This window comes from Chiloscyllium plagiosum, chromosome 11 (genome assembly GCF_004010195.1).
Source record: "Chiloscyllium plagiosum isolate BGI_BamShark_2017 chromosome 11, ASM401019v2, whole genome shotgun sequence".
Classification (NCBI taxonomy): Eukaryota; Metazoa; Chordata; class Chondrichthyes; order Orectolobiformes; family Hemiscylliidae; genus Chiloscyllium; species Chiloscyllium plagiosum.
Window position 1 is genome coordinate 85,655,330 of NC_057720.1, and position 25,461 is coordinate 85,680,790.

Sequence of the window (25,461 nt, forward strand, 5' to 3'; positions counted from 1 at the left end):
CAATTCATTTAAGATCTGTTGGCTGCTAGATGGATTTAATTCTGTCACTTTGTATGCCAATGGAGGTGCAACTGTCTTAATCATTATCTCAATGATCCATCATTGAGTATTGTAGATACTGATGTTTGGTGAATGAGAGGTCTGTCAAGAGAAGAGTTTGATCCTGTTTGAAAACACATGGTGTCACTATTTATTTTGGTTTAAGATATAATGCCCTTACCATAGTGTTATCAATCATCTCCCCTTTAACTAACTGAATTTTATTTTGTCTTGTCCATAAATACCTGACCAATTCATCTTGCTTCTGTCCTAATTCAGGAGAGTTCATAAAGGCACTATATGAATCAGATGAAAATTGTGAAGTGGACCAGAGTAAGTGTTCATCCAGTGAGCTACCAGAACATCAGAGTAACCTGAAAATGTGTTGTGAACTGGCATTCTGCAAAATCATCAACTCCTACTGGTAAGGGGCAGTCTGTAGTGTAAACCGCAACTGAAAAATAAGTGTAATATTTTTGAAAAGCAAGTCTAATTTCCTAATCACAGGGGTATACAGGTGTTGTTCAGATACCACCATAATACAGTTACCGTAAGGGATGATATTCAGTCTCTCTACACCATCCATATAGCGAGGTATGTGGATGGTGCAGTATGGTCCTGTACAACTGCAATTAATTTTTAAATGCTTTTCTTTCTCCCCTACAATCCTACCCATGTAGCAGTCCATTATATGCTAGTCACTCTGTGTGAAATTTCTGATAAAAATCCTAACGTTGCATTCAGCAACTTGCACCTGGTTCATATCTGAAATTGTTGAACTCCACGTTGAGTCTGAAAAGCTGAGAGTGCATGTTTGAAAGATGAGGTACTGGTCCCTGAACTTCACTGAAACATTGCAGAGGACCAAAGACAGAGAATTCAGAAAGGGGTGGAAAATTAAAATGTCAGATAACCAGACGTTCAGGGTGACATCACAATCCAAATGGATGTGTTCAACCCAGTCTTCACCTCCTCAAATAAAAGAGACCATATGCGGGGTGAGTCCCGAACCAGAGGACACAGCTTAAAAACAAGGGGTAGGCCATTTAGGACAGAGATGAGGAGAAACTTCTTCACCCAGATAGTGGTGGGTGTGTGGAATGCTCTGTCCCAGAAGGCAGTGGAGGCCCAGTCTCTGGATTCGTTTAAGAAAGAGTTGGATAGAACTCTCAAGGATAGTGGAATCAAGGGTTATGGAGATAAGGCAGGAACAGGATACTGATTGAGGATGATCAGCCATGATCATAATGAATGGTGGTGCAGGCTCGAAGGGCAGAATGGCCTACTCCTGCACCTATTGTCTATTGTCATATAATGAGCAAAATATTAAATTGAATGCACTCCAAATAGATCACTGTTTGACCTTCGAGTGGTTTGAGTATTTGGATGGTGGCAAGCATCCTTTGCTTGTATGGGAAGATGCTTTGGGAAGGGTAGATTGCAGGATTGGAGTGAATAAGGACTAGACTACAGAATTGGAGAAGAAATGTTCCCATTGGAGCAAAAAGGGGAGGGTAAGATGTGTTTGATGACAAATACTGAAGGATGAACCATTTGTTGTGGGCTAACTCACCACAAGTTACCTTTAATTTGGCTACTTATTAAGTAATCTCACAGACAATAACACACTGAAAGATTGATTTAAACTTTATTACATGTAGCAAATAAAGTAAGACCCCTCAAGTTAACAAATTAAGCCTCACAGCTCAATTTGGCTATTACCCGATTAAAGGTGGACTCTTTCCAGAATTCCAACGAACTATGTCTGTATCTGGAAGTGTCCAGGCTTCATCCTTACGCAGTGTTGTTCTTCGAAGTTTTCTATTGAATTGTTCTGGTGTTGGATACTTATACAGTTTTCTGTCTTGCAAGTTTGTGGTGTGACATTATTAATGATTCAATAGATTCTTTCATTCCCCCAGTATTCATTACCCTTCTGGAGACTCCAGTTTGTAGCTTGCCACCATATCAAAAGTTCCCTGTTCCTTGTTACATTCAGAGTTAGCTCTCTGTTTAAAACACAACTTTTCCTGCAATTAACCCCTTTACTTCAGGACATTACTTTTGCAGACAAACTTAATTGACGATTTCTCATGAAGGACCAGGTTATCAAGCAGTTGTTACCCCTTTCTCCCAGGAAACAGCTTGTTTATCTGGTTTCTTCCCAGGGATGGTTAATTCACATATTTCTTTTACTTTCTTTATAACAGTTTCTCCTTACCCCTTTCATCTTGAGAAATAGTTTACTCCAGAAAGAGCTATTGCTGATTCTTTCAATCCATTAAGTTATTAAAGTTGTGAAGATTATTATATCACACATTGAATGAGTAGAAGATGAATCAATCTTTTATGTTTCTTAAGATCATAAGAAATAGGAACAGTATTAGGCTGTTCAGTCCCTCAAGCCTGCCCTACTGTTCAAAATCATTATGGCTGATCCGACATTCTTCTTGTCAACTTTCCTGCCTTTTCCTCACAATGTCTTAATTTCCCTACTGATCAAGTATCTATCTTTCTCCACCTTAAATATGCCACAAGAACTGTGTCCCCACAGCTCCATGTGGCAAGAAGTTCAAAGGCACTCACCACTGAGAGAAGAAATTCCTCCTTTTCTCAGTCTTAAATTGGCGCCCTTATATTCTAAGACTATGCCTTCTGGTCTTAGACTTTCCAATGAGGAGAAACATTCAGCATTTACTCAGTTCCTTAAGAATCCTGTATGTTTCAATGAGATCACGTTTCATTCTTATAAACTCCAGTGAGTAGATTCCCAACCTGTTTAGTCATTACTGATAAGACACTTCCGCCACATCAGGTGATCATCTCCGTGAAATATCTTTTATTATTTTGAAGCACTTTGGTTTGGCTGTAATTTAGTAGTGTTGAATTTAGACCACCTTCCAAGATTAACTACCATTTTTCTCCTTGTAAAGCAAGAGTTCTACGGACATCAGTAATTTTTGGAAGAGGGAGCCATTGGTTTCTTAATATGTTACTAGAAGATAAACTCAGGTCAAATTACATACAGAAAAAGAAAATATAAACTCCGGTTTCCTCCCACAATCTAAAGATGTGCAGGTTAGGTGAATTGGCCATTCTAAATCACCCATAATTTTTAGGCATGTGTAGGTTAGGTGCAGTAGCCAGAGGTAACTGTAGAGAAATAGGGTAGGGGAATGGGGCTGGGTGAATTACTCTTCGGGGAGTCGGTGTGGACTTGTTGGGCCAAGTGGTCTACTTCCACACTGTAGGAATTCTATGGTCCTGTGAAACACTGCAAATCTGAAGTACAAACAAAAAAGTCATGAATAGCTGAAGAAAGAAGATAGCTCAGTGCTCTCAAACAATGAAGAAACTAAAACCATGTTAATAAGTTATGATGAGATGAATTCCATTTATTCACCAATCTGATCTAATGGGAATTTATGAATCAAAGCCTGCATGGGCCAAGATCTGGCTGGTCTCTCACGTTTTTTACTTTTTTGCTTGCTTTCTAGTGTATTTCCGCGTGAGCTAAAAGAAGTATTTGCCTCGTGGAAACAGCAATGTTTAAACCGTGGAAAACATGACATCAGCGAGCGCCTAATCAGTGCCTCACTTTTCCTGCGTTTCCTTTGCCCTGCCATTATGTCACCCAGTCTCTTTGGCCTGATGCAGGAGTACCCAGATGATCGAACATCTCGCACACTTACCCTCATTGCCAAAGTCATCCAGAATCTTGCCAATTTCACAAAGTATGTGATTTCTTTACTAATTACAACATGTCATTCTGTGTGTTTATTTTTGTCTGTTTTTGCTTCTGTACTCTGAGTAGTCATTGACTTAAATGACAGCTGCAATGTATCAAGTTTATTGTCTTAACTTCTAGAGTCTAAGTTGATTTTAGAAAGTGAGTAATTATATTGGGGGCATCAGACTGCTTAAAATGGATATTGAAGAGATTATTGTAATGATAAACTGAAATATATAAACTAAAGGGTGATTTCATCAGGTATGATGTTCTGATTGGGAGTACACATTGGATACTTAATTTCAACATTAGGGTGTAATTCATGCAGATCAAAGGAAAGATTGTTATGGACAAATGTTTGTCTCGCTTCAGCTTCAGAGGTTGTCACTTTATCCTGCAGGCCACATCAGCAACAAATACTTGAAACCCATCTGTCATGTCTCTCAGACTGCATTTTGTACTTTGATTTCTCCCATTGGTATCTGTAGATTTGGGAATAAAGAGGAATACATGGCGTTCATGAATGATTTTCTGGAACATGAGTGGAGTGGGATGAAACGTTTTCTGGTCGAAATTTCAAACCCAGACACCATTTCTAACACACCAGGGTTTGAAGGATATATTGACCTTGGACGTGAGCTCTCTGTTTTGCATTCACTACTCTGGGAGGTGGTGTCACAGCTTGACAAGGTATCTTTTAGTGTTTGAATTTTGAACTTTTTGTTAAGACGTTAATTGGGTAAGAGAATATCATTTATTAAAATCTGACATTCTTATTTTTATAAATGGATTTTTTTAAAACCTTGTATTTTTAAAGAAATTTTAGAACATTGTTGAATTCACTGAAATTGTATTGAGATTAAACTGTATTACTTCAGGATGTCAGGAAAATTCTGTGCATTGATATTACCAACTGATTGACAGAGAAACAGATGAGTAGATTAGCTGAAGAATAGAAGTTTAGAAATCAAAAATAACATTGGAGAGACTATAACAGCAAAGGACGGACCTTGAAATAAAAACCTGACTGTCTTGTCCTGGCAACAGTTGAAGGAGAAATTGAGTAAAAACAGAAGAAGAAGAAGGAAGAAAAGAATGACTGGGTGAATATCATTGAGATATGGGCTGAGGAAGGCTTGAAGGAAGTCAAAGATTATGCACTTGCAGTTGTCAGTCCCACTAAGGCTATGGTGAGAATGAAATAACCTTGTCAGATGGTGAAGCCCTGTGTATGGTATCCAACAGAGTACCTTAGAATGCTGAGGACCTGAACTGAGCTGAATAAATATGAAAAGGCACAGACCTGGTTGTTTCCCCATAGAGAAACAAAAATTGGAGTTTTTTTATATCTTTAGAGAATTAGCAAACTTTGAAAGGTTTGTACTTTATCATAAATAAAGATTTTAAATCCCATTGAACGTTTGGTTTCACGTGTATGCAGACAACGTCCAATTCTATCTCACCACACCTCTTCCAAATCCTGTTGTTTAAATTATTTGGTTTACTTAGCTAGATCCAATGCTAGCTAAACTTTCTCCATTTAAATTAGAGAAGACTGAAGCTATTGATTTTGACTCCTGCTCCAAATTCCATTTCCTGACAACAACTCGATCTTTCCTCCGATTAGCTCCCTAGGACTAAATTGTTTGCTACCTTGGTGTTATACTTGCCTTTTGGGATGAGCTTCCAACTACATGTTCATGCCATCACTTAGACTGTTGCCCATTTTTTTGCTTCCATAATTTTGCCCTATCTTGCTTCATTCGGTGTTTAAACTCCCCTTTGTACCTGGTAGCTCTAAATTTGAATATTCCATCATACTCCTGGCTAACCTTTAAAATTTGATCCGCTTAAATCTTGAGATGGTTCAAAATTCTGCTGCCTGCAACTTAACTGCATCAAACATGTTTGCCCGTCACCCGTGCTTGCTGACTTATTGTTTAAAATCCTCATTCTCTTTTTTTGAATTCCTTCATAGCTTCACCCCTCTGTATCTTTGTAATCCCTGTCATCTCTCAACCTTTTGAGATATCTTCTTGTTTCTGGCCTTTTGAGCATCCTGATCTTAGTTGATCCACCACTGGTTGCCTAACCTTCAGTTGCCTCGGTGCTATACTTGGAATATTTTCTCTACATGTTCTCAACTCTCAATCTTGCTTTCTTCCTTTATGATACTCAGTAAATTGTACCTTTTTGGTCAAGCTTTTAGATCATCTGATCCAGTATGTGGCTCCGTGTTTTATTTTGTTTTGAATACTATTGTGAACTGGAAGTTCTGAAGAAGTATCATATTGGACTTGAAATGTTAACTCAGTTTCTCTCTCTGTAGATGCAGCCAAGCCTTTCTCCAACATTGTTTGTTTAAATTATAAACATGCATGGTATTTTACCTGTATTTGTATTTTAATCTCCATGATTCTGCTGATATCAGGGGACTTACACTCTCAGAACCTGCAAAATAGTAGGTCTGAGACACCAACAAATAAACATTTCTTTCTACTAATCCCTCAGTGGTGCACTTCCAGAGACCTAAAAGTATCCATTATTAGCAATCAGTATAGAGGCTGTAGTACACTTCAGTGTGATGTTGAGAATGTAATCCAAAGAAGTCCATTGAATCAATTCTTGTCAATGTTTCTAAATTGGGTAAGTCCTGTCATGGTTATCAGTGTAGTGCAGAATCTAGAACCTTTCTCCCCTCCAATGCCAAGCAGAACATTCTTTTGCCCAACTTGCAAATATCTTGCATGGCACCGAGTAAGATTTGCAATTTGTTGAGTGTGATTGGTTTGAGACAAGTGCACAGTTTTTTCACCTCAAACAGTCAATTTCCATAATTTGCTTTTGAAGAGCAGGAAGGTTGAGGGCTTAAACCTTGTTTTCGTTTTCCTGTGACACAGCAAAGTAGTTGTAATTTATTCTTGCATTTAAAATTCAGTTCTTGCTTTCATGATGTTTTAAATGAGTAAATGCAGCATATGTACTTGATTGTATAGTGGCTAGGAGTGATATTTGTTCATCCCTACTTTGTGCTCTGGGCTAATTTCTACTTGGAGGATTGGGGAATGTCACTGCCCTTTGGCTCCTTGGACATAAGAGTGAATAATTGATTACTCCACGATGTCCAAGAGACCATCCAAAGCTGAATGAATCATTGTATCACATGGGTTTGTGAGGAGAGAAGATGATTCTGATTCTTTTGTTTGCTTCCAATACTTAGTTGAAATACATTTTGTATTCTCTCAGTGTCTTCTCACTGAAAGTGCAGAACTTTACTGTAATAAAATTCATGGGTTGATGGTGTTTCACTAAAAGTATCATTTGTGGTCAGATCTCCAAACAAATAACTTATTACTGTTGACTGTAATAAGACTAAATAGAGTCTCCTACTATTTTGTTATATGTTATTAATGTAACAGAAAGTGAACATTGAAGTGATAGTAAAATGATTCTGCATGCATGAAGAGGTTGGCTTTACTGTCATTTTCAGCACCTAGTCCTTTTCCAGTGAATCTTTCCCAACCATCTACCCCTTCTTGAGCAATGCTACCTTTCTCTTCAATTTAGTTGCTTTGTTTTGAGAAACCATTAAGATGTTTATTTTGCATGGTTTTGTATCTGAATGTTGTGGAACAGTTTAAAACCACATTGAGTAACATTAGTTTGGTTTCTAATTTGTTTTGTATCCCGTTTCTGTCTCCCCCCCACCCTCAAACTCCATTTATTCCCAACCTACCCCTGTTCCATATTTGTTCCCTTCTTCATCACGGTCATCATGGTTGTGTTGTTCTGCACTGCTGCATTCTGGCTCGCTCACATCAATCGCCATCCTCCACCCAATAAAATATGGATGTTTCCATGGCATTGTCCAACCAGGGTGAAAATTCATTTCTACAGGCAACAGTAGCGAAGCTTGGTCCACTCCCACGCATTCTCAGCGATATCACCAAATCACTAACTAGCCCCACACCAATTCAGCAGCAGGTCCGCCGATTTGGGGACCACATCAGCTCATCCCCAAATGTGAGTGGCAGTGTGTCATCTGGACTGCAGCGGATATTTGAAGACCCCAGTGACAGGTAGGAATGGGTCATTTGCTGTCATAATTTCAACTTTGATATCTTTACTGTCTTGCAGAGAATATGGGACACACAAATGTACTTTCCATAGGTATATTTGCTTGAACATTCGCTACCATTCAGTATGCAAGGAAGAAATCACTCAAAATGATCCAATGCACTCTCACTTTTTCATTTGCCGCCTCATGTATTCACCAAATACGTGTTAAGGTCAGAAAGAATACACAAGCATATAGTTTTCGAATCATGCAACTCATCTCAAAGCTTGTAAGTGGTCTCAAAACTTACAAATCAGCCATATCTGGATCTCCAGTTGGCTACAAGGGGTGAATATTTTGGACAATACAGTACATGGACTCCACTTGGCATTTCAATATCTATACTTAGAATGAGGAGGTGATGTTGATGATCTCAGGGTTCCTACTCTGGCATTGTTTATTACTGATTCAAACATTGTATGGTTTAGCACTCATTCTTAAGGAAGATGCATGTCAATGCTGTACATTTCCAGACCATTACCTTGCCATCTTGGATTTCACTCCTAGATTAGACCAATTGTAGCTAAGAGAAGCAGTCAGGTTGCTCTCATGCATTCGTCACTGCTGTTCCAATTAACCCAGTAGAAAGTGAGTTGTTTAAGAATGAGATAAAAATAGAAAATTCTGCAGACCCACAGGTTGGGTGGCAACAATGGAGCGATAAACACTGGGTTAGTGTTTCAGATTTATAGACTTTGATCAGAAATTTGGAGAAAGGATAACAAGCGCTTGGCCAGCACTGGATCCCATCAACATAGTAATTACAACAGGTATGGAAAAATATACTCAAAAAATATGTAAATGATAAACTATTTACTTGGACAACAACCTTATCTTGACAACAGAAAACATTGTTATAAAGGAAAGAAAATGCTCTCTAATGGCTTTTGGAAAAAGAAGAAATCTCAATGTAATTACAGAATTAATAACGGAACTAATGCCAAATTGCTTTTGGTGTTCTCTTTCTTCTCTCCCTCTAATATAATTCATTACTGTCTGAAAGCCTGTTACAATTTAGAGGCAGACATATTTCTAGCGTCTCTTTCACGAAGAATTTATATCCCAGAATTTGTGGGCATTGGGAAAGTGACCTGCATATTGTTGTCTTTAGCATGGTTTCTCCTTTTCCCATGTCAGTTAGAATTTGCCTTCAGATCTAGGTGAATAAACAAGCAAGACAGTCAGTCAGTCACATGGAAGTATTTTCTCAGATGGCAAACTAGGGAGGAAAAGGCAATGAGTAGCCTTCGCTTTTGATGAAATCTTACAGAAAGCAAATGATCGGGGCTGCTCATGGGATTGATAGCTGCATCATCACAAAGAAACTTCTAAAAAATATTTCATTATTGCTGGGCAATTTGGTATCTAATGACGATATTCTATTTAATTATGAATCTAGTAGTTCACTAAAAATTCACACTTTATTCAACAAGTTAAGATTCTCAAGGACTTTACAATGAGAGTAAAGATGTAAAGGGGCAAGTTCACATTAGCCAAGTGGTTTCTATTTGTTTGAAGTCTGTGTATGATTTTAACTGTAGAGAAGTATAGAATCACTCACAATAGCTTGTGAATTTCCATGCCTACGCATGTGTGGACTCCAGAATTTGCTGTCCATTTCAGAGACATAATGAAGAAAAATGCTGACAGTTTCACAGTCATTGGCACTATCAAATATCGGCTAATTGATTCACAATACATTGCAAGAAAATCAGAAATTTTTGTGGGACATTTCCGCTAAAATTAATGGCACAAAATGCTGTTGCAGTCATCCTATTTATATAGCTTGTCAGTAATTTGGTGGGCGGCACGGTGGCGCAATGGTTAGCACTGCTGCCTCACAGCGCCAGAGACCCGGGTTCAATTCCCGCCTCAGGCGACTGACTGTGTGGAGTTTGCACGTTCTCCCCGTGTCTGCGTGGGTTTCCTCCGGGTGCTCGCGCTTCGGCGGGTCGGTGTGGACTTGTTGGGCCAAAGGGCCTGTTTCCACACTGTAAGTAATTTCTTTTGGGCAACACTAGCCTGGAAAAGCTCAAACAGTCAGAGCATCACTATGCGTCTCTTCTCGGCTTCCAGTGACCTGAATGGCAGAGACGAGAATAATGGCAGCTTTCCTACTTGTTCGGCTGTGAAAGTAGCAAAGGTTATGAAACAGGACAACTGTTTGGATTCTTGACCAAGAAATGATTAACACTGTCTGGTCTGAGAGAGTAATAGTTGGGTAGTGAATTTAACTGTAAATAAAAATTGAGAGTGGGAATATTGTTTTTTAATCAGCATGCTGTACAAAAATATAATTGCTTTTATTTTCAGTGATGTGCAGAAACTGCAATCTCCAACTCAAGAGAACGTTGAAGCATTTCTCCACACCAAGCAGCACTTTCCAGGCCAACCGACCTCAACACAAAGCATGACTTACTCTGACAGGGATGAAGAAGAATCCATCCAACATAATGGTAGGAGTGTGTCACTTGTAGATCTGCAGAACACTGCAGTGGCTCAAGGGACAAGTAGTGTTCCAGTTCTTTCCAATGTGTCTGGACGGCAAACTGGCAACCAAGCCTTGAGTACCCATACTACAAACATCAAGCAACTGCGAGAGGTACAGAGTGGGGCACACAGTGCTCCTCAGATCCGCCGGCCTCTACATCCAGCTCTGAGTCAGCAGAGCAGCCTGCAACCTCTGTCTTTCCAAAATCCTGTTTATCAGCTGAACAATCCACCAGTTGGAAGCAGTAAAGCTGGCATGGACTCCAGTTCAGAGAACCTAAGCTCGACAAGCTCCCAGAGCCACACCAATAGTGAGGAGCTAATCAGCAAACTCAGTGGACCCAGTAATAGCAGCATTGAGGACTTTGCTAAACGCAGTGCATACAGTGACGATTACTCCAAGCGAAACACCATGCCAGACAGGAGCAATCTTCCAGTGGCATTACCTCGACAGAATAGCATCGGGCATTCGCAGCTCCGCAGGACAGAGCTGTCAGCTCCCAATAGCCGAGTGAAAGCACCTCATTCATTACCACTTAGTGGATCACAGAGAAGTGCAGGTAGCATGTCAGGGCTACCATCTACATCACCTGAGCCACCACAAACTGAAAACAGGTCTCGGCAACCATCAACCTCATCCAAAGGAGAAAGTCCTGTGCCAAAAGTACGAGCAATACATAGACAACAGCAGTCGCAACAGGTAAGGAATCCTTTCCAGGCATCATGTAGTGCTGCAATCAAGCAACACATTATTAGATGACTGTATATTCCATATTCTCATGTGGAGTGCAGTTTCAGAGTTCTTCATTGGTTACAGGGTCCTCTTTTGGTCAGTCTGGTCCAGTTTCCGTTTTGTTCGTAATGGCGTACATCCAGACTTCTAACATGACGCTAAATATGAACATTTAATCCAGACATGGAAGTGGAAAAGGCCCCTTGCTACTGTGAGGTGTATTGTGATACAGTGGAAGGAATTTCATTTGCACTTAACCCACACTTATACTATGTTGATGTAAAAGAGAGATTATTCCTTCTAATGTATGCACCTGGATTCTTAACTGAATGGTCACAAAATTGCCCCATCTCACAAGTGTTATTAAACATATCATTCACTGTATAAAACAGCATAGATATAGCATAGCTCTCATAATTTTAATGTGGACTTGCTTTGTTTTTTAGCAATTTTCCATATGCTGGAGGTATATGAACATCAATCTCCCATTAGGAATCTTCACATTGATATTGTTTCAGTTTTTTAAAAAAGTGTGCTGAAGTTGCACAGACCTTTAGAACCTGTACGCTGGCCATCACAGATTTGTGGAATTTTGCATACAGTTGCTATTAATTTTTGAATGCAAATAAAGTGAATATACCAGTGTACAGTCCCTGTGTAAAGAGTAGCACTGAGAGAGAAAGTATGCTCAATCCAGTACTTGTTTCTGTTGATCGTGGTGGTGACTGAACACTTATGTTAGTTGTCTGATTCTAATCATTGAAGGTCCAGTCACCAGTGGAGACTGCTACTATGTCGCCAGTTGAGAGAACAGCTGCTTGGGTTCTGAATAATGGACAATATTTGGAAGATGATGAAACAGAACAAATCCGTGAGGAGAATAAACATGCAGAGAGGGTAAGTAAAATGGCTTATTTCTCTCCTATTTGAGTCTTGTACCAAGGATACTACTTTAGCTAAAGTGAACATTGTGCAACTGGGAGTGAGAAGTAAACTGTTTAATGGAGAAAATTTAAAACTATGTTCATTCTAGCTCGGGGATCTGAAGTTTAGTAATAAAGTGGCTGTGTTTTTCTAAAATATGCATGATTTTAATTATTACTTTGGATTGCATCTGCTGCCTGTGAGAGATCTGTGAGCACCAGTAATTCACATTGTACTGAACAGATCAAAACTCTGTCAACAGAGGCAGCTCCAGTTAGAAGCAGAAACTCTGGATTTATATTATTGTACATTTTTCATAGTGGTAAAAGTAGACACAGTATGAACATGTTACACACTTTTTAACAAAGAGGATTGATGAGGGCAACGATAGATGTGATCTATATGGACATCAGTATGGTGTTCAACAAGGTTCCCCATGGGAGACTGGTTAGCAAGGTTAGATCTCATGGTATAGAGTTAGAACTAGCCATTTTGATACAGAACTAGCTCAAAGGTAGAAGACAGAAGGTGGTGGTGGAAGATTGTTTTTCACATTGGAGGCCTGTGACCAGTGGAGTGCCACAAGGATCGCTGCTGGGTCCACTACTTTTTGTCATTTATATAAATGATTTGGATGTGAGCATAAGCGGTATAGTTAATAAGTTTGCAGATGACACCAAAATTGGAGGTGTAGTGGACAGCGAAGAAGTACAGGGGGATCTTGATCAGGTGGGCCAATGGACTGAAGAGTGGCAGATGGAGTTTAATTTAGATAAATGTGAGGTGCTGTATTTTTGGAAAGCAAATCTTAGCAGGACTTATACGCTTATAGGTAAGGTCCTAGGGAGTATCGCTGAACAAAGAGACCTTGGAGTGCAGGTTCATAGCTCCTTGAAAGTGGAGTCGCAGGTAGATAGGATAGTGAAGAAGGTGTTTAGTCAGCTTTCCTTTATTGGTCAGAGCATTGAGAACAGGAGTTGGGAGGTCATATTGTAGCTGTACAGGACATTAGTTAGGCCACTTTTGGAATATTGCGTGCAATTCTGGTCTCCTTCCTATCGGAAGGATGTTGTGAAACTTGAAAGGGTTCAGAAAAGATTTACAAGGATATTGCCAGGGTTGGAGGATTTGAGGTATAGGGAGGGGCTGAATAGGCTGGGGCTGTTTTCCTTGGAGCATCAGAGGCTGAGGGGTGACCTTATAGAGGTTTATAAAATCATGAGGGGCATGGATAGGGTAAATAGACAAAGTCTTTTCCCTGGGGTGGGGGAGTCTAGAACTGGGGGGCATAGGTTTAGGGTGAGAGGGGAATGATATAAAAGAGACCTAAGGGGCAACTTTTTCACACAGAGGGTGGTACATGTATGGAATTGGCTGCCAGAGGAAGTGGTGGAGGCTGGCACAATTGCAACATTTAAAAGGCATCTGGAAGAGTTTGGAGCAATATGTGCCAGATGCTGGCAGGTGGGACTAGATTGGGCTGGGCTATCTGGTCAGCATAGACAGGTTGGACCGAAGAGTCTGTTTCTGTGCTGTACATCTCTATGACTCTATGACCAATTATTAAAGCCTTAAAGTCCCTCGTGGGGGAAATGGTGATATTAAAAGTTCATGTCCCAATTGGTTGGTAAAATTCTGATGACAATATTGGAAGAAGTTTTATGTTCTGTACGAGACAAATACTGTTGTGTTATAGCCACAATCAGAACTGCAGTGTTAAATGGTTACCATAGCCAGTAAGAAAAGCAGTGAACCAGACAATTAAACATTGGCTCTGCAGTGCAGTGGTGCAGTCTTGCTATGCAGAGAATGTTTGCAAGATAAATACCACAGGATGATAGGGCTTTTTTATTCTAGTAAGAATACATAATGAGAATAATTGTAGGACCTTAATTTAAGTCTGAATTTGTCCAGGGTTTTGATTTTGACTCGCAGTCCTCACTTTCTCCTCGTTGATTTTGATTTTGTCAGTTTAACTTGAATTTGGAAGATTTTCTTTAACACCATTGATTCCAATTTTGACAATGCCGATGGGTATGTTGTTAATTTGCAGCATTCAAATCAGATAGAGGTGGCTTAGAAAAAGCTTTTGAAAGCCAGCAGTCTACCTTGTCAGGCAGTTAGTTCAAGCATAATAGCATAGTATTTCATTACGTTCTGCTGCAGCAAAGATGTTTTGATTATTACCAGGGTTCACAACTACCCTAAACAGAGCACCAGCACTGCAAGAGAGTTAAGGGGGCAGAGGTCAGTGTAGTGCCCATCACTATGGAGAAGGTGCTGGGGAAGCTGAAAGGTCTGAAGGTAGATAGATCACCTGAACCAAATGGAATATATCCCAGAGTTATCCAAAGAGATACTAAACAAGTATTTTGCATCAGTGTTTACTGTGGAGAAGTTATGGAAGATAGAAATATATGGGGATATCTTTAAAAATGTCCGTACTACAGAGGAGGTGGCGCTGGATGTCTTAAAACGCATAAAGGTGGATAAATCTCTGGGACCTCATCAGGTGCTGGGGCAAGTTGTTGGATGGAATCCTCAGGGATAGGATTTACATATATTTAAAAAGCCAAGGACTGATTAGGGATAGTCAGCATGGCTTTGTATGTGGGAAATCATGTCTCATGAACTTGATTAAGTTTTTTGCAGAAGTAACAAAGAGGATTGATGAGGACAGGGCAGTGGACATGATCTGTATTGACTTCAGTAAGGTGCTCGACAAGATTCCTCATGGTAGACTGGTTAGCATGGTTAATTACGTGGAATTCAGGGAGAACGGGCCATTTGGATACAGAACTGGCTTGAAGGTAGAAGACAGAGGCTGGTGGTTGAGAGTTGTTTTCCAGACTGGAAACCTGTGACCAGCGGTGTGCGCAAGGATTGGTGCTGGGTCCACTGCTTTTCATCAGTAATGGTTAGTACTGCTGCCTCACAACACCAGGGTCCCAGGTTCGATTTCAGCCTCCGGCGACTGTGTCTGTGGAGTTTGCACGTTCTCCCCGTGTCTGCGTGGGTTTCCTCCCACAGTCCAAAGATGTGCAGGTCAGGTGAATTGGCCATGCTAAATTGCCCATAGTATTAGGAGCATTAGTCAGAGGGAAATGGATCTGGGTGGGTTACTCTTTAAAGGGAGCGGCACGGTGGCTCAGTGATTAGCACTGCTGCGTCACAGCGCCAGGGACCCGGGTTCAATTCCAGCCTTGGGTGACTGTGTAGAGTTTGCACATTCTCCCCATGGTTTTCCTCCGAGTATTCCAGTTTCCTCCCACAATTCAAAGATATGCAGGTCAGGTGAATTGGCCATGCTAAATTGTCCATAGTGATAGGTGCATTAGTACAGAGTGGGGGAATGGGTCTGGGTTGGTTACTCTTCAGAGGGTCTGTGTGGACTTGTTGGGTTGAAGGGCCTGTTTCCGCATTGTAGGGAATCTAATCTAATCTAAGGTTTTAAATTTAAATATTTAAATAGGGCAATTACGGGAGTGTTAAATAGAATTGGCTAAAGTAAACAGTTTTCCAATTAAAAGATAGTTCAATACAAATGCAGTGGCAGACATTTAAGAAGGTGTTTCAGAATACACAGGATAGATATATTCCAACGAATATATTCTAGCGGCATTAGAAACCACCTTGAAGGACAACAAACTCACGGAAGAAACACAACAAACAATCAGACAGACCTACTCTGAGCCGAAAGAGGGAAGGAAACAAACTGAACACACAAGAAAAGAAAGCCCTAGAAAACCTCAAAAAAGACAAAAACATCGTTATATTACCTGCAGACAAAGGTCGGCTCAGTCATCCTGAACAGAAGGGACTACATAGAGAAAGCCAATGCACTACTCGCAGACACCAACACCTACCGACAGGTGGCGCTAGACCCGACCCCACAACTAGGAAACAAAATTACATCTCTCCTAAGAAAGTTACACAAGTCCGGACAATTAAACAAGACGGAATTCCAGAAAATGCAACCAGACTGGACCAACACCCTACGATTCTACGGACTATCAAAAATCCATAAACCAGGAGCCCCCCTCAGACCTATAATCTCATTACCCGGAACACCAACTTACAGACTGGCCGAAGAACTACACGCAAGACTGAAATACCTAATACACTCCATCCACTCCATCCAGGAATTCCTAAAAATCATCAAAAACACCAAAATAGAGGAAGACGAAACAATGATCGCATTCGACGTAACAGCACTGTTCATCTCCATCAATATCGACCTAGCAAAGGAAACACTTACCACACTTTTAGAAGAGACCATCACACACACCCCAATCACCATCAATCACATTACCAACGAAAACATCATGAAGCTAGTGAACCTGTGCCTCACCACCCACTTCACCTTCAACAACATAATCTACAAACAAACCAATAGCACACCCATGTGATCTCCGCTATCAGGATTCATAGCAGAAGCAGTAATGCAAAGACTAGAACAAACAGCCCGACCAACCATCAAACCAAAAATCTGGGTCCGCTGAACGGATACTCAAAAAATACAGTCCTCAGATTCCTCAAGAAAAAACCACAACAAGCAGACCAAACACAGCCAGAAACCCTAACCACCTTACCATATATCAAAGAAGTTGCAGAAATGACAGCCAGACTACTAAGACCCCTCGGAATCCTACTAGCACACAAACCCACCAACACTCTCAAACAAAAACTAACAAACTTAAAAGACCCAGTACAACCCATAGACAAAACCAACGTCATCCACACAATTCCGTGCAAGGACTGCCACAAACACTATGTAGGACAAACAGGAAGAAAGTTAGCCACCAGGATACACGAACACCAGCTAGCCACAAAAAGACACGACCCTCTCTCCCTCGTAGCACTACAAACGGATGAAAAAAACCACCATTTCAACTGGGACAACACATCTATCCTGGGACAGGCTAAGCAAAGACATGCCAGAGAATTCGTAGAGGCCTGGCACTCCAACCACAACGCCATAAACAAACACACAGATCTAGATATCATCTATCAACCCCTCAGGAAATGACATCACCACAAACCCCAGGAACCCCATCCAGGACAAACATATAAATAGAAAGCAGGAGACAACAGCTTTGCTTCACTTCACTTAGAGGTCGCCACTGATGATGTTACCTAGCCAGGTAATGAAACATCTGGATATCAAACCTACAGCTCAGCGAGCAAACCTACACCCTGAATAAGAAAACATTCCAAGGAACAGATTCAACACTTATGACTGACTAAAACAGTTAAAAATGTAGTTCTTACAGAAAAAGTATGTAATTGTACAAAGCAAGTTCAGAAGATTTTTTTTAAAAACAGAAAATGATTTTAACAAAAAGAGAAAAAATAGAGTAAAAGAAAACTAGCCAGAAATACACAGATAGGAAGAGTTTCTATAAATATTTAATGGGAAAGTTAACAACATGAGCGTTGGTCTTATGGAAAGTGAGTCTGGAGAATTAATATTGGCAAATGAAGAGATGATAAATGATTTGAACAAGTATTTTACATCAGTGTTCACTACAGAGGATAGAAGTAATATCCCACAATTAGGAAATGGCAGGAATGGTGGAACTGGGAAAAATTACAATCACTAATTTAATTGTGTCCATAAGTGTGAGCATTTGTAAATTGGATGTTCATAAATCTGCAGCTGCCTGTATTCAAAATATTGTAGTTGGGGACTTGGCTAAATGAAAGGTCATCAGGCAGAGTTAACAAGCTTTTGAGAAAGTGAAATAGTGTTTTACTATTCCTGTATATTGGAGTTCTTTGAGAAAGTAATGTGCTGTGGATATAAGGGGAGCTGGTGGATGTATTTAATCAAATGCCTTCTGAAAATTTAAGTGCCCACATCAGAGGTGCCATGGAAAGTACAAAGCTCATGGTGTAGGGGGTAGTACATTGATATGGAGAGAAGATTAGTTGGCTATCAAGGGAAACAGAAAGGAGGAATAAATTGATCTTTTTGTTAGCAAGATATAAACAAGCAATGTTGGCAATTTGTCCTGGGGTAAAGGGACAAGGGGGTATAATTACCAAATTTGATGATGGTGAAAGATAGAAAGTAAGTTGTGAAAATGGCATGAGGAAACTGCAAAAAGTGTAAAAATCTGGCAAATGGAGAAGTGGAAAAATGTGAAACAGGGAGAATAGAAAAGAAGCATACTACCTTATTTAAATGATGAGAGATTGCAGAGCTCTGATACAGAAAGATCTCAGTGTCCTCATGCATGAATCACAGAAGTTTCATTTACAGGTACAGGAAGTAATTAGGAAAACTAATTGAATGTATCATTTACTGTGAGGGAATTGAATATAATAGTAGGAAGGATGTGCAAAGTTATAACAGGTATTGGTAAGAGCACATCTGGAGTCCAGTGTAAAGTATTAGTCATCTTAATTAAGGAAGGATGTAAATGCACTGGAAACAGCTCAGAAGTTTGTGAAAGTAATACATGAAAAGATGGATTATCTTATGAGGAAAGGTTGGTTAAGGTAGGTTTGTAACTGCTGGAGCTTAGAAGTGTAAGGAGTGACTTGACTGAAACATCTAAGATCTAGGGGGATTTCACAGGGTAGATGTGGAAGGGATGTTTCCTGTTACGGGAGAATCTAGAACTAGGGGTTACTGGTTAAAAATAAGGGATTGCTAATTTAAAATGGAGATGAGGCAAAAAAATGTCTGCGTGTTGGAGAGTCTTTGGAACGGTCTTCCCCAAAAGGTAGTGGGGGCAAGTTCTTTGGATATTTTTAAGGCAGTGGTGGATAGATTCTTGATCAGCAAGGAATTGAAAGGTTATCAGAAGTAGACAAGAATGTGGCTGTGTAGTTACAATTAGATCAGCATTATCTTACAAAATGGTCGAGCAGGCTTGAGAGGCTGAATGACTTACTCCTGCTCCTTGCTTATATGTGAAATAATTATATTACCCCTAGATTGATGTCATTCCAAACTGGTATTTGAATTGTTCCTTTGAGAAATGGTATAAAAAGCTGCATCTTTGGTGCCTTGTGTTGACATGATTCTCACTGGTTTCCCTGACAGTATGAGCAAGAGATTGCAAAGTTAAAGGATCGATTGAAGGTGTCAAGTCGTAGACTGGAGGAATATGAGCGCCGCCTGCTTGCCCAGGAGCAGCAGATGCAGAAGCTCCTGCTTGAATACAAGTCCAGGCTGGAAGATAGTGAGGAGAGGCTTAGGAGGCAGCAGGAGGAGAAGGATAGCCAGATGAAAACGATCATCAGCAGGTAAGCAATACTGTAAATTGTCAGAGAAGCAAGTCCTCATCCAATTCAGTAAAAATTCAGATTTCAAAAAAACAATTTGCTAGGTCCTGTGCAATAAATCTAGTATATCTACATATCAAGCCAAAATTCAGTCTTGTATAGTGACTTGAGGCACACAACACTGTTGTCCAGTTCATTGAATGAATAATATCCCAACAGTATAGAAACAGGCCATTCGGCCCAACAAATCAACACTGATGCTCTGAAGACCATCCCACCCAAACTCATCCCAATACCTTATCCCTGTAACCCAGTATTTCCCATGGCTAACACATCTATCCTATACGTCCCTGAGCACTATGAGTAATTTAGCATGGCCAATCCACCTAACTTGCATATCTTTGGATTGTGCGAGGGAACCTGGTGGAAACCCATGCAGACAGTGGGCAAACATGCAAACTCCACACAGACAGTCACCCAAGGGTGGAATTGAATCTGTGTCCCTGGTGCTGTGAGGCAGCAGTGCTAACACTGAGCCACTGTGCTGCCCTGTTCAAATACAAGCAGAGCTGCAATGATAGAATCTGTGATAAACTGAACTCAATTCCTCAGAAACTAGTTATTACTGATCAGCTTATGTCTGTATTTCTGACTGGATAGCCACCCTTTCAAGAGATACAACCCTTATCCTCACTTACTCTGAACTGGTAATTTACTGGGACAGCTCATTGATTTGATATGTTGCAATGACTCTATGCTAACCCTCTGTGGAGCAGTCCAGTCAGTCCCAATATATCCTACGTAAGTTAATTTTCTTTAAGTGCTCGTCCAATTTCCTTCTGAAATATTCAATCATCTCCATCATCATTGGCAAAGAGTTCAAGGTCATTACCACTAACTGTGTGAAGAAAGGTTCTCTCTTACATTATTCCTGTGCCTTTCACCCAGGGGCTACCTCTGCAGAGATAGGTTCAGTTGATCTTATATATCAAACTCTAGGGATAAGCTGTGCTGTCTGTGGAGGACAAGAGACTTAACTGCACAGGGGAAGAAGAATTGGAACAAACAATTCACCTGGACACACCTCCATTAGTGAGTTTAAATCAGCTTTATTGGAATCTGATGGAACAGTGTTCAGCTTCTGGCTGACGTTTTTGGAGCATCTTAGAATTGAAAGGGATACCGTTGTCACCACTAGTGATATATATCCTGGTGTAAATGGTAGTACTTCCTTTGTAGTGCAGCTTGCTGCTAGGATTTGGTCATCACACTTTACACCTTTTTTTATTATTTACAGATTGATGGCAGTGGAAGAAGAGCTGAAGAAAGACCACTCAGAAATGCAGGCAGTGATTGATGCAAAACAGAAGATTATTGAGGCCCAGGTGAGTGTCAGTGCTTGGCTTGCTGATTTGTTTAGGAGAAAGTGAGGACTGAAGATGCTTAAGATCAGAGTCGAGAGTGTGGTGCTGGAAAAGCACAGCAGGTCAGGCAGCATCCGAGGAGCAGGAGAATCGACGGTTCAGGCATAAGGCCTTCATCAGGAATGAGACTTGTGGGCCGGGGGTGCTGAGAGATAAATGGGAGGGGGGTGGGGCTAGAATGAAGGTAGCTGAGAATGTGATAGGTAGAGGTGGGGGTGAAGGTGATTGGTCAGAGAGGTGGGTGCAGTGGATAGACAGGAAAGATGATGGACAGGTCAAGAGGATGGTGCCGAGTTGGAGACTTGGGACTGATAAGTGGGGGAGGGAAAAGAAGAAAACTGGTGAAATCCACATTAATCCTGTGTGAATGCAGGGTCCCAAGGCAGAAGATGAGGTGTTCTTCCTCCAGGCGTCGGGTGGTTAGGTTATGGCGATGGAGGAGGCCCAGGACCTACATGTCCTTGGCGGGGTGGGAGGGGGGAGTTAAAGTTTTCAGCCACGGGGTGGTGGAGTTGGTTGGTGCGGGTGTCCCAAAGATGTGATTTGAAACGATCCACAAGTTGGCATCCTGTCTCCCTGATGTAGAGGAGATCATATCGGGTGCAACGGATACAATAGATGACATTTGTAGAGGTACACATAAATTTCTCTCAGATGTGGAAGGATCCTTTGAGGCCTCGGATGGAGGTGAGGGGGGAGGCTTTGGCCCAGGTTTAGCACTTTCTGTGGTGGCACGGGAAGGTGCCGGGAGTAGGGTGAGGGCTGGTGGGGCGTGGATCTGACAAGGGAGTCATGGACGGAATGGACTCTCCAAAATGCTGATAGGAGTGGGAAGGGAAATATACCTCCAGTGGTGGGGTCTGTTTGTTGGTGGCAGAGATGGCGGAGGATGGTGCTATGTATACGGAGGTTGGTGGGGTAGAAGGTAAGGACTGGGGTGGGTTTCTGTCTTTGTTGAGTTGGGAGGGGTGGGGGTTCATGGCAGAGGTGTGGGAAGTGGAGGAAATGCACTGGAGGGTATCGTTGACCACATGGGAGAGAAAATTGTGGTCTTTGAAGAAGAAGGCCATCTACGATTTTCTATGGAGGAATTAGTCATCCTGGGAACAGATGCGGCAGAGGTGGAGGAATTGGGATTAAGGGATTGCTTTTTTACAGGAGGTAGAGTGGGAGAAAGTGTACTCCAGATAGCTGTGTGAGTCTGTGGGTTTGTAGTAGATGTCCGCGGTTAGGTGGTTGATGGAGAGGTCCAGGAAGGAGAGGGAAGTGTCCGAGATGGTCCAGGTGAATTTGAGGTCAGGGTGAAAGGTGTTAGTGAAGTTGGTGAACTGTTCAACCTCCTTATGGGAGCACAAGTTAGCACTGATACAGTCATCGATGTAGCAGAGGAAAAGGTGGGGGATGGTGCCGATGTAACCGCGGAAGATGTTCCATGTAGCCAACAAAGACACAGTCATAGCTGCGACCTGTGCAGGTTGCCTATGGCTACCTCTTTGGTTTGGTGGAAGTGGGAGGAATTGAAGGAGAAGTTGTTAAGAGTAAGGACCAGTTCAGCCAGGCATATGAGGGTGTCCATGGAAGGGTACTGGTTGGAATGGCATGAGAGGAAGAAACGGAGGGCTTGGACGCCTTTGTTGTGGTGGATATATGTGTACAGGGACTGGAAATAAGGCCTAGGGGGCTGAGGAAACGAAAGTCTTGGAGGAGGTGAAGGGTGTGGGTGATGTCCCGAACGTAGGTGCGGAGTTCCTGGATTAAAGGGGGCAGGATAGTATCAAGAGATGAGTTCAGTGGGACAGGAGCAGGCTGAGAGAATGGGTCGACTAGGGTAGTCAGGTTTGTGAATCTTCGGTAGAGGTAGAATCGGGCAATGAGGGATTCGCGGACGATGAGGTTGGAGGCTGTGAATGGAAGACCCCCTGTGGTGATGAGATTGTGGATGGTCTGGGAGATGATGGTTTGGTAATGGAAGTTGAGGTCGTGGTTGAGGGAGCAGTAGGAGGAAGTGTCTGTAAGGTGGTGCCTGGCTTCCGGTTGTAGAGGTCGGTGTGTCAAACTACCATAGCGCCCCCCTTGTCTGCTGATTTGATGGTGATGTTGGGATTGGAGCAGAGGAAATGGAGCGCTGCGTATTACAAGGGTGGGAGGTTGGAGTGGGTGAGGGGGATGAATAGGTTGAGGTAGTCTGTGTCACGGCGGCAGTTAGAAATGAAGAGGTCAAGGGCGATAATAGGTCGGGAAGTATGTCCAGGTGGATGGGTACATTGGAGGTGAGAGAAGGGGTCCTTGGTGAGTGGGTGGGAGTCTTGAATGAAAACATGCACTCAGAGGCAGAGGCGGCAGAAGAAATGTTCATTATTGCAACACGTGTTGATCTTATTAATCCGGGAGCATAGAGAGACGAGGGTGAAGCCTTTGAGGACTGAACGTTCATCTTCAGTGAGGGGGAGGTCCGGGATAATAGTAAAAACATGGCAGGGGTGGGAGCTAGGATCTGGGGTGAGGTGGAGCTCGGTGTGGGGGTGGAGACAGCCACTTGAGTGGATGTGGTTACGGGGTCTGGAATGACTTCACCAATGGAGTAACACCACCAAGTTTTGAGAAGAATTGTAGCTCAGGTTGAGGTTCTGGATGTAGGTTTGCACACTGAGCTGGTAGATTAGTGTTCAGATGTTTCGTCGTCATACTAGGTAAATCTTCAGTGAGCCTCCGGACAAAGCATTGCTGATGATTCCTGCTTTCTGTTTATACATTTGGGTTTCTTTGGGTTGGTGATGTCATTTTCTATGGTGATGTCATTTCCTGTTCTGTTCCTCAGGGGGTGGTAAATTGGGTCCAAGTCAATGTGTTTATTGATAGAGTTCCAGTTGGAATTCCATGCTTCTACGAATTCTCGTGTGTGTCTCTGTTTGGCTTGTCCTAGGATGGATGTGTTGTCCTAGTCGAAGTGGTGTCCTTTCTCCTCTCTATGTAAGGATATTAGTGAGAGACGGTCATGTCGTTTTGTGGCTAGTTGATGTTCATGTATCCTGGTGGCTAGTTTTCTGCCTGTTTGTCCAATGTAAGTGTTTGTTACAGTTCTTGCACGGTATTTTGTAAATGACATTAGTTTTGTTCAAGTCTCTGCTAAGGAACCTGATATTGGAGATCCCATGGGTGTTCCGTTGGTTTGACACATACACCAAATACCACCAACTTCATCAGCAAGGACCGTATCATCAAGTTAGTGGACCTATGCCTTACCGCCCACTTCACCTTCATCTTCAACAACAAAACCTATGGAACACACATGGAATGTCCGATTTCAAGGGTTCTTAGCAAAGATAGTAATGTAGAGACTCGAACAAATAGCTCTGCCAACCATCCAACCCAAACTTTGGGTCCACTATATGGGTGACACCTTTGTCATCACAAAACGAAACAAATTAGAGGAAACCTTCAAGATCATCAATCATACCCTTACTGGCATAAAATTCACTGAAGAGGAGGAAAGCAACAACAAACTGCCATTCCTAGATGTCACAGTAGAGCGAACAGCCAGTTCAACTTCAAACCAGCATCGACAGGAAAACAACCCATACAGACCAAATATTGAACTACAGAAGCAATCATCCCAACACCCACAAATGAAGCTGCATCAGAACATTATTCCAGCGAGCCACCACACACTGCAGCACAGAGGAACTGATTTCAAAAAGAACGGTTACCCAGTGAACACAGTCTGCAGATTTCTCCGCAACAAACCCAAACAAGCAGACAAAACACATCCAGAAACCCTAGCCACTCTCCCCTACGTCAAAGACATCTTGGAAATGACTGTGAGATGACTCAGACCCCTTGGCATCATGGTAGCCCACAAACCCACCAAGACAGTAAAACAGCTGTTAATGAACTTGAAAGACCTTAAACAGACAACAAACAAAACTCATGTCATTTACAAAATACCGTGCAAGGACTGGAATAAACACTACATTGGACAAACAGGCAGAAAACTAGCCACCAGGATACATGAACATCAACTAGCCACAAAACGACATGACCCTCTCTCACTAGCATCCTTCCATACAAATGAGGAAGGACACCACTTCGTCTGGGACAACACATCCATCCTAGGACAAGCCAAACAGAAACATGCACGAGAATTCTGCGAAACATAGCATTCCAACCGGAACTCTACAACAAACACATTAACTTGGACCTGATTTACCACCCCCTGAGAAACAGAACAGGAAATAACATCACTACAGGAAATGACATCACCAACCCAAAGAAACCCAAACATATAAATAGAAAGCAGGAATCATCAGCAGTGCTTTGCTCAGATGCTAACTGAAGATGTTACCTAGTGTGGAGACGAAACGTCTGAACATGAATCTTCCAGCTCAGCAAGCAAACCTACATCTGGAAGTGACACTCACCATGGGGGCGGAAGTGGGGCCTACAGTGGTACCATTGGGGGACAGACGTGATGTAACGCGTGACATCAGCGACGTCAATAGCTGGGTTCTGGTAAGTGGCGTCACTGGTGGCGGATGTGACTTCGACAATGGAGTCATCCGTGTTCTGGTGAGTGACGTCTCTGGAGGTGGAAGTGACATGCAGAGTAGGTATTGTGTTGGTGCTGGCGGAGGTGGATCCTGCAGAGGCGGCCGTCTTTCCGGCGATCGCGGAGGTGATATCCATCGCATCATCCTCTGCCACCTACAAACAGACCCCACCACTAGGGATATATTTGCCTTCCCACCCCTTTTCTGCGTTTCGGAGATAC

The 25,461-nt window shown here is 41.9% G+C and overlaps 1 protein-coding gene across 14 annotated transcripts in view; it reads left to right on the plus strand.

The window, feature by feature from the left end:
- rasal2 (RAS protein activator like 2) overlaps window positions 1-25,461 on the plus strand; it is a 415,750-nt gene that overhangs the window by 381,572 nt on the left and 8,717 nt on the right. For 12 of the 14 annotated variants that reach the window (XM_043699997.1, XM_043699987.1, XM_043699988.1 and 9 more), the window contains 8 exons: window positions 319-463; window positions 3,537-3,773; window positions 4,258-4,459; window positions 7,646-7,848; window positions 10,200-11,076; window positions 11,875-12,006; window positions 19,088-19,290; window positions 20,567-20,654. In XM_043699997.1, the coding sequence (XP_043555932.1) occupies window positions 319-463; window positions 3,537-3,773; window positions 4,258-4,459; window positions 7,646-7,848; window positions 10,200-11,076; window positions 11,875-12,006; window positions 19,088-19,290; window positions 20,567-20,654 (2,087 nt within the window). The remainder of the gene's footprint in view (window positions 1-318; window positions 464-3,536; window positions 3,774-4,257; window positions 4,460-7,645; window positions 7,849-10,199; window positions 11,077-11,874; window positions 12,007-19,087; window positions 19,291-20,566; window positions 20,655-25,461) is intronic. The other 2 variants (XM_043699983.1, XM_043699986.1) reach the window with 1 other exon arrangement.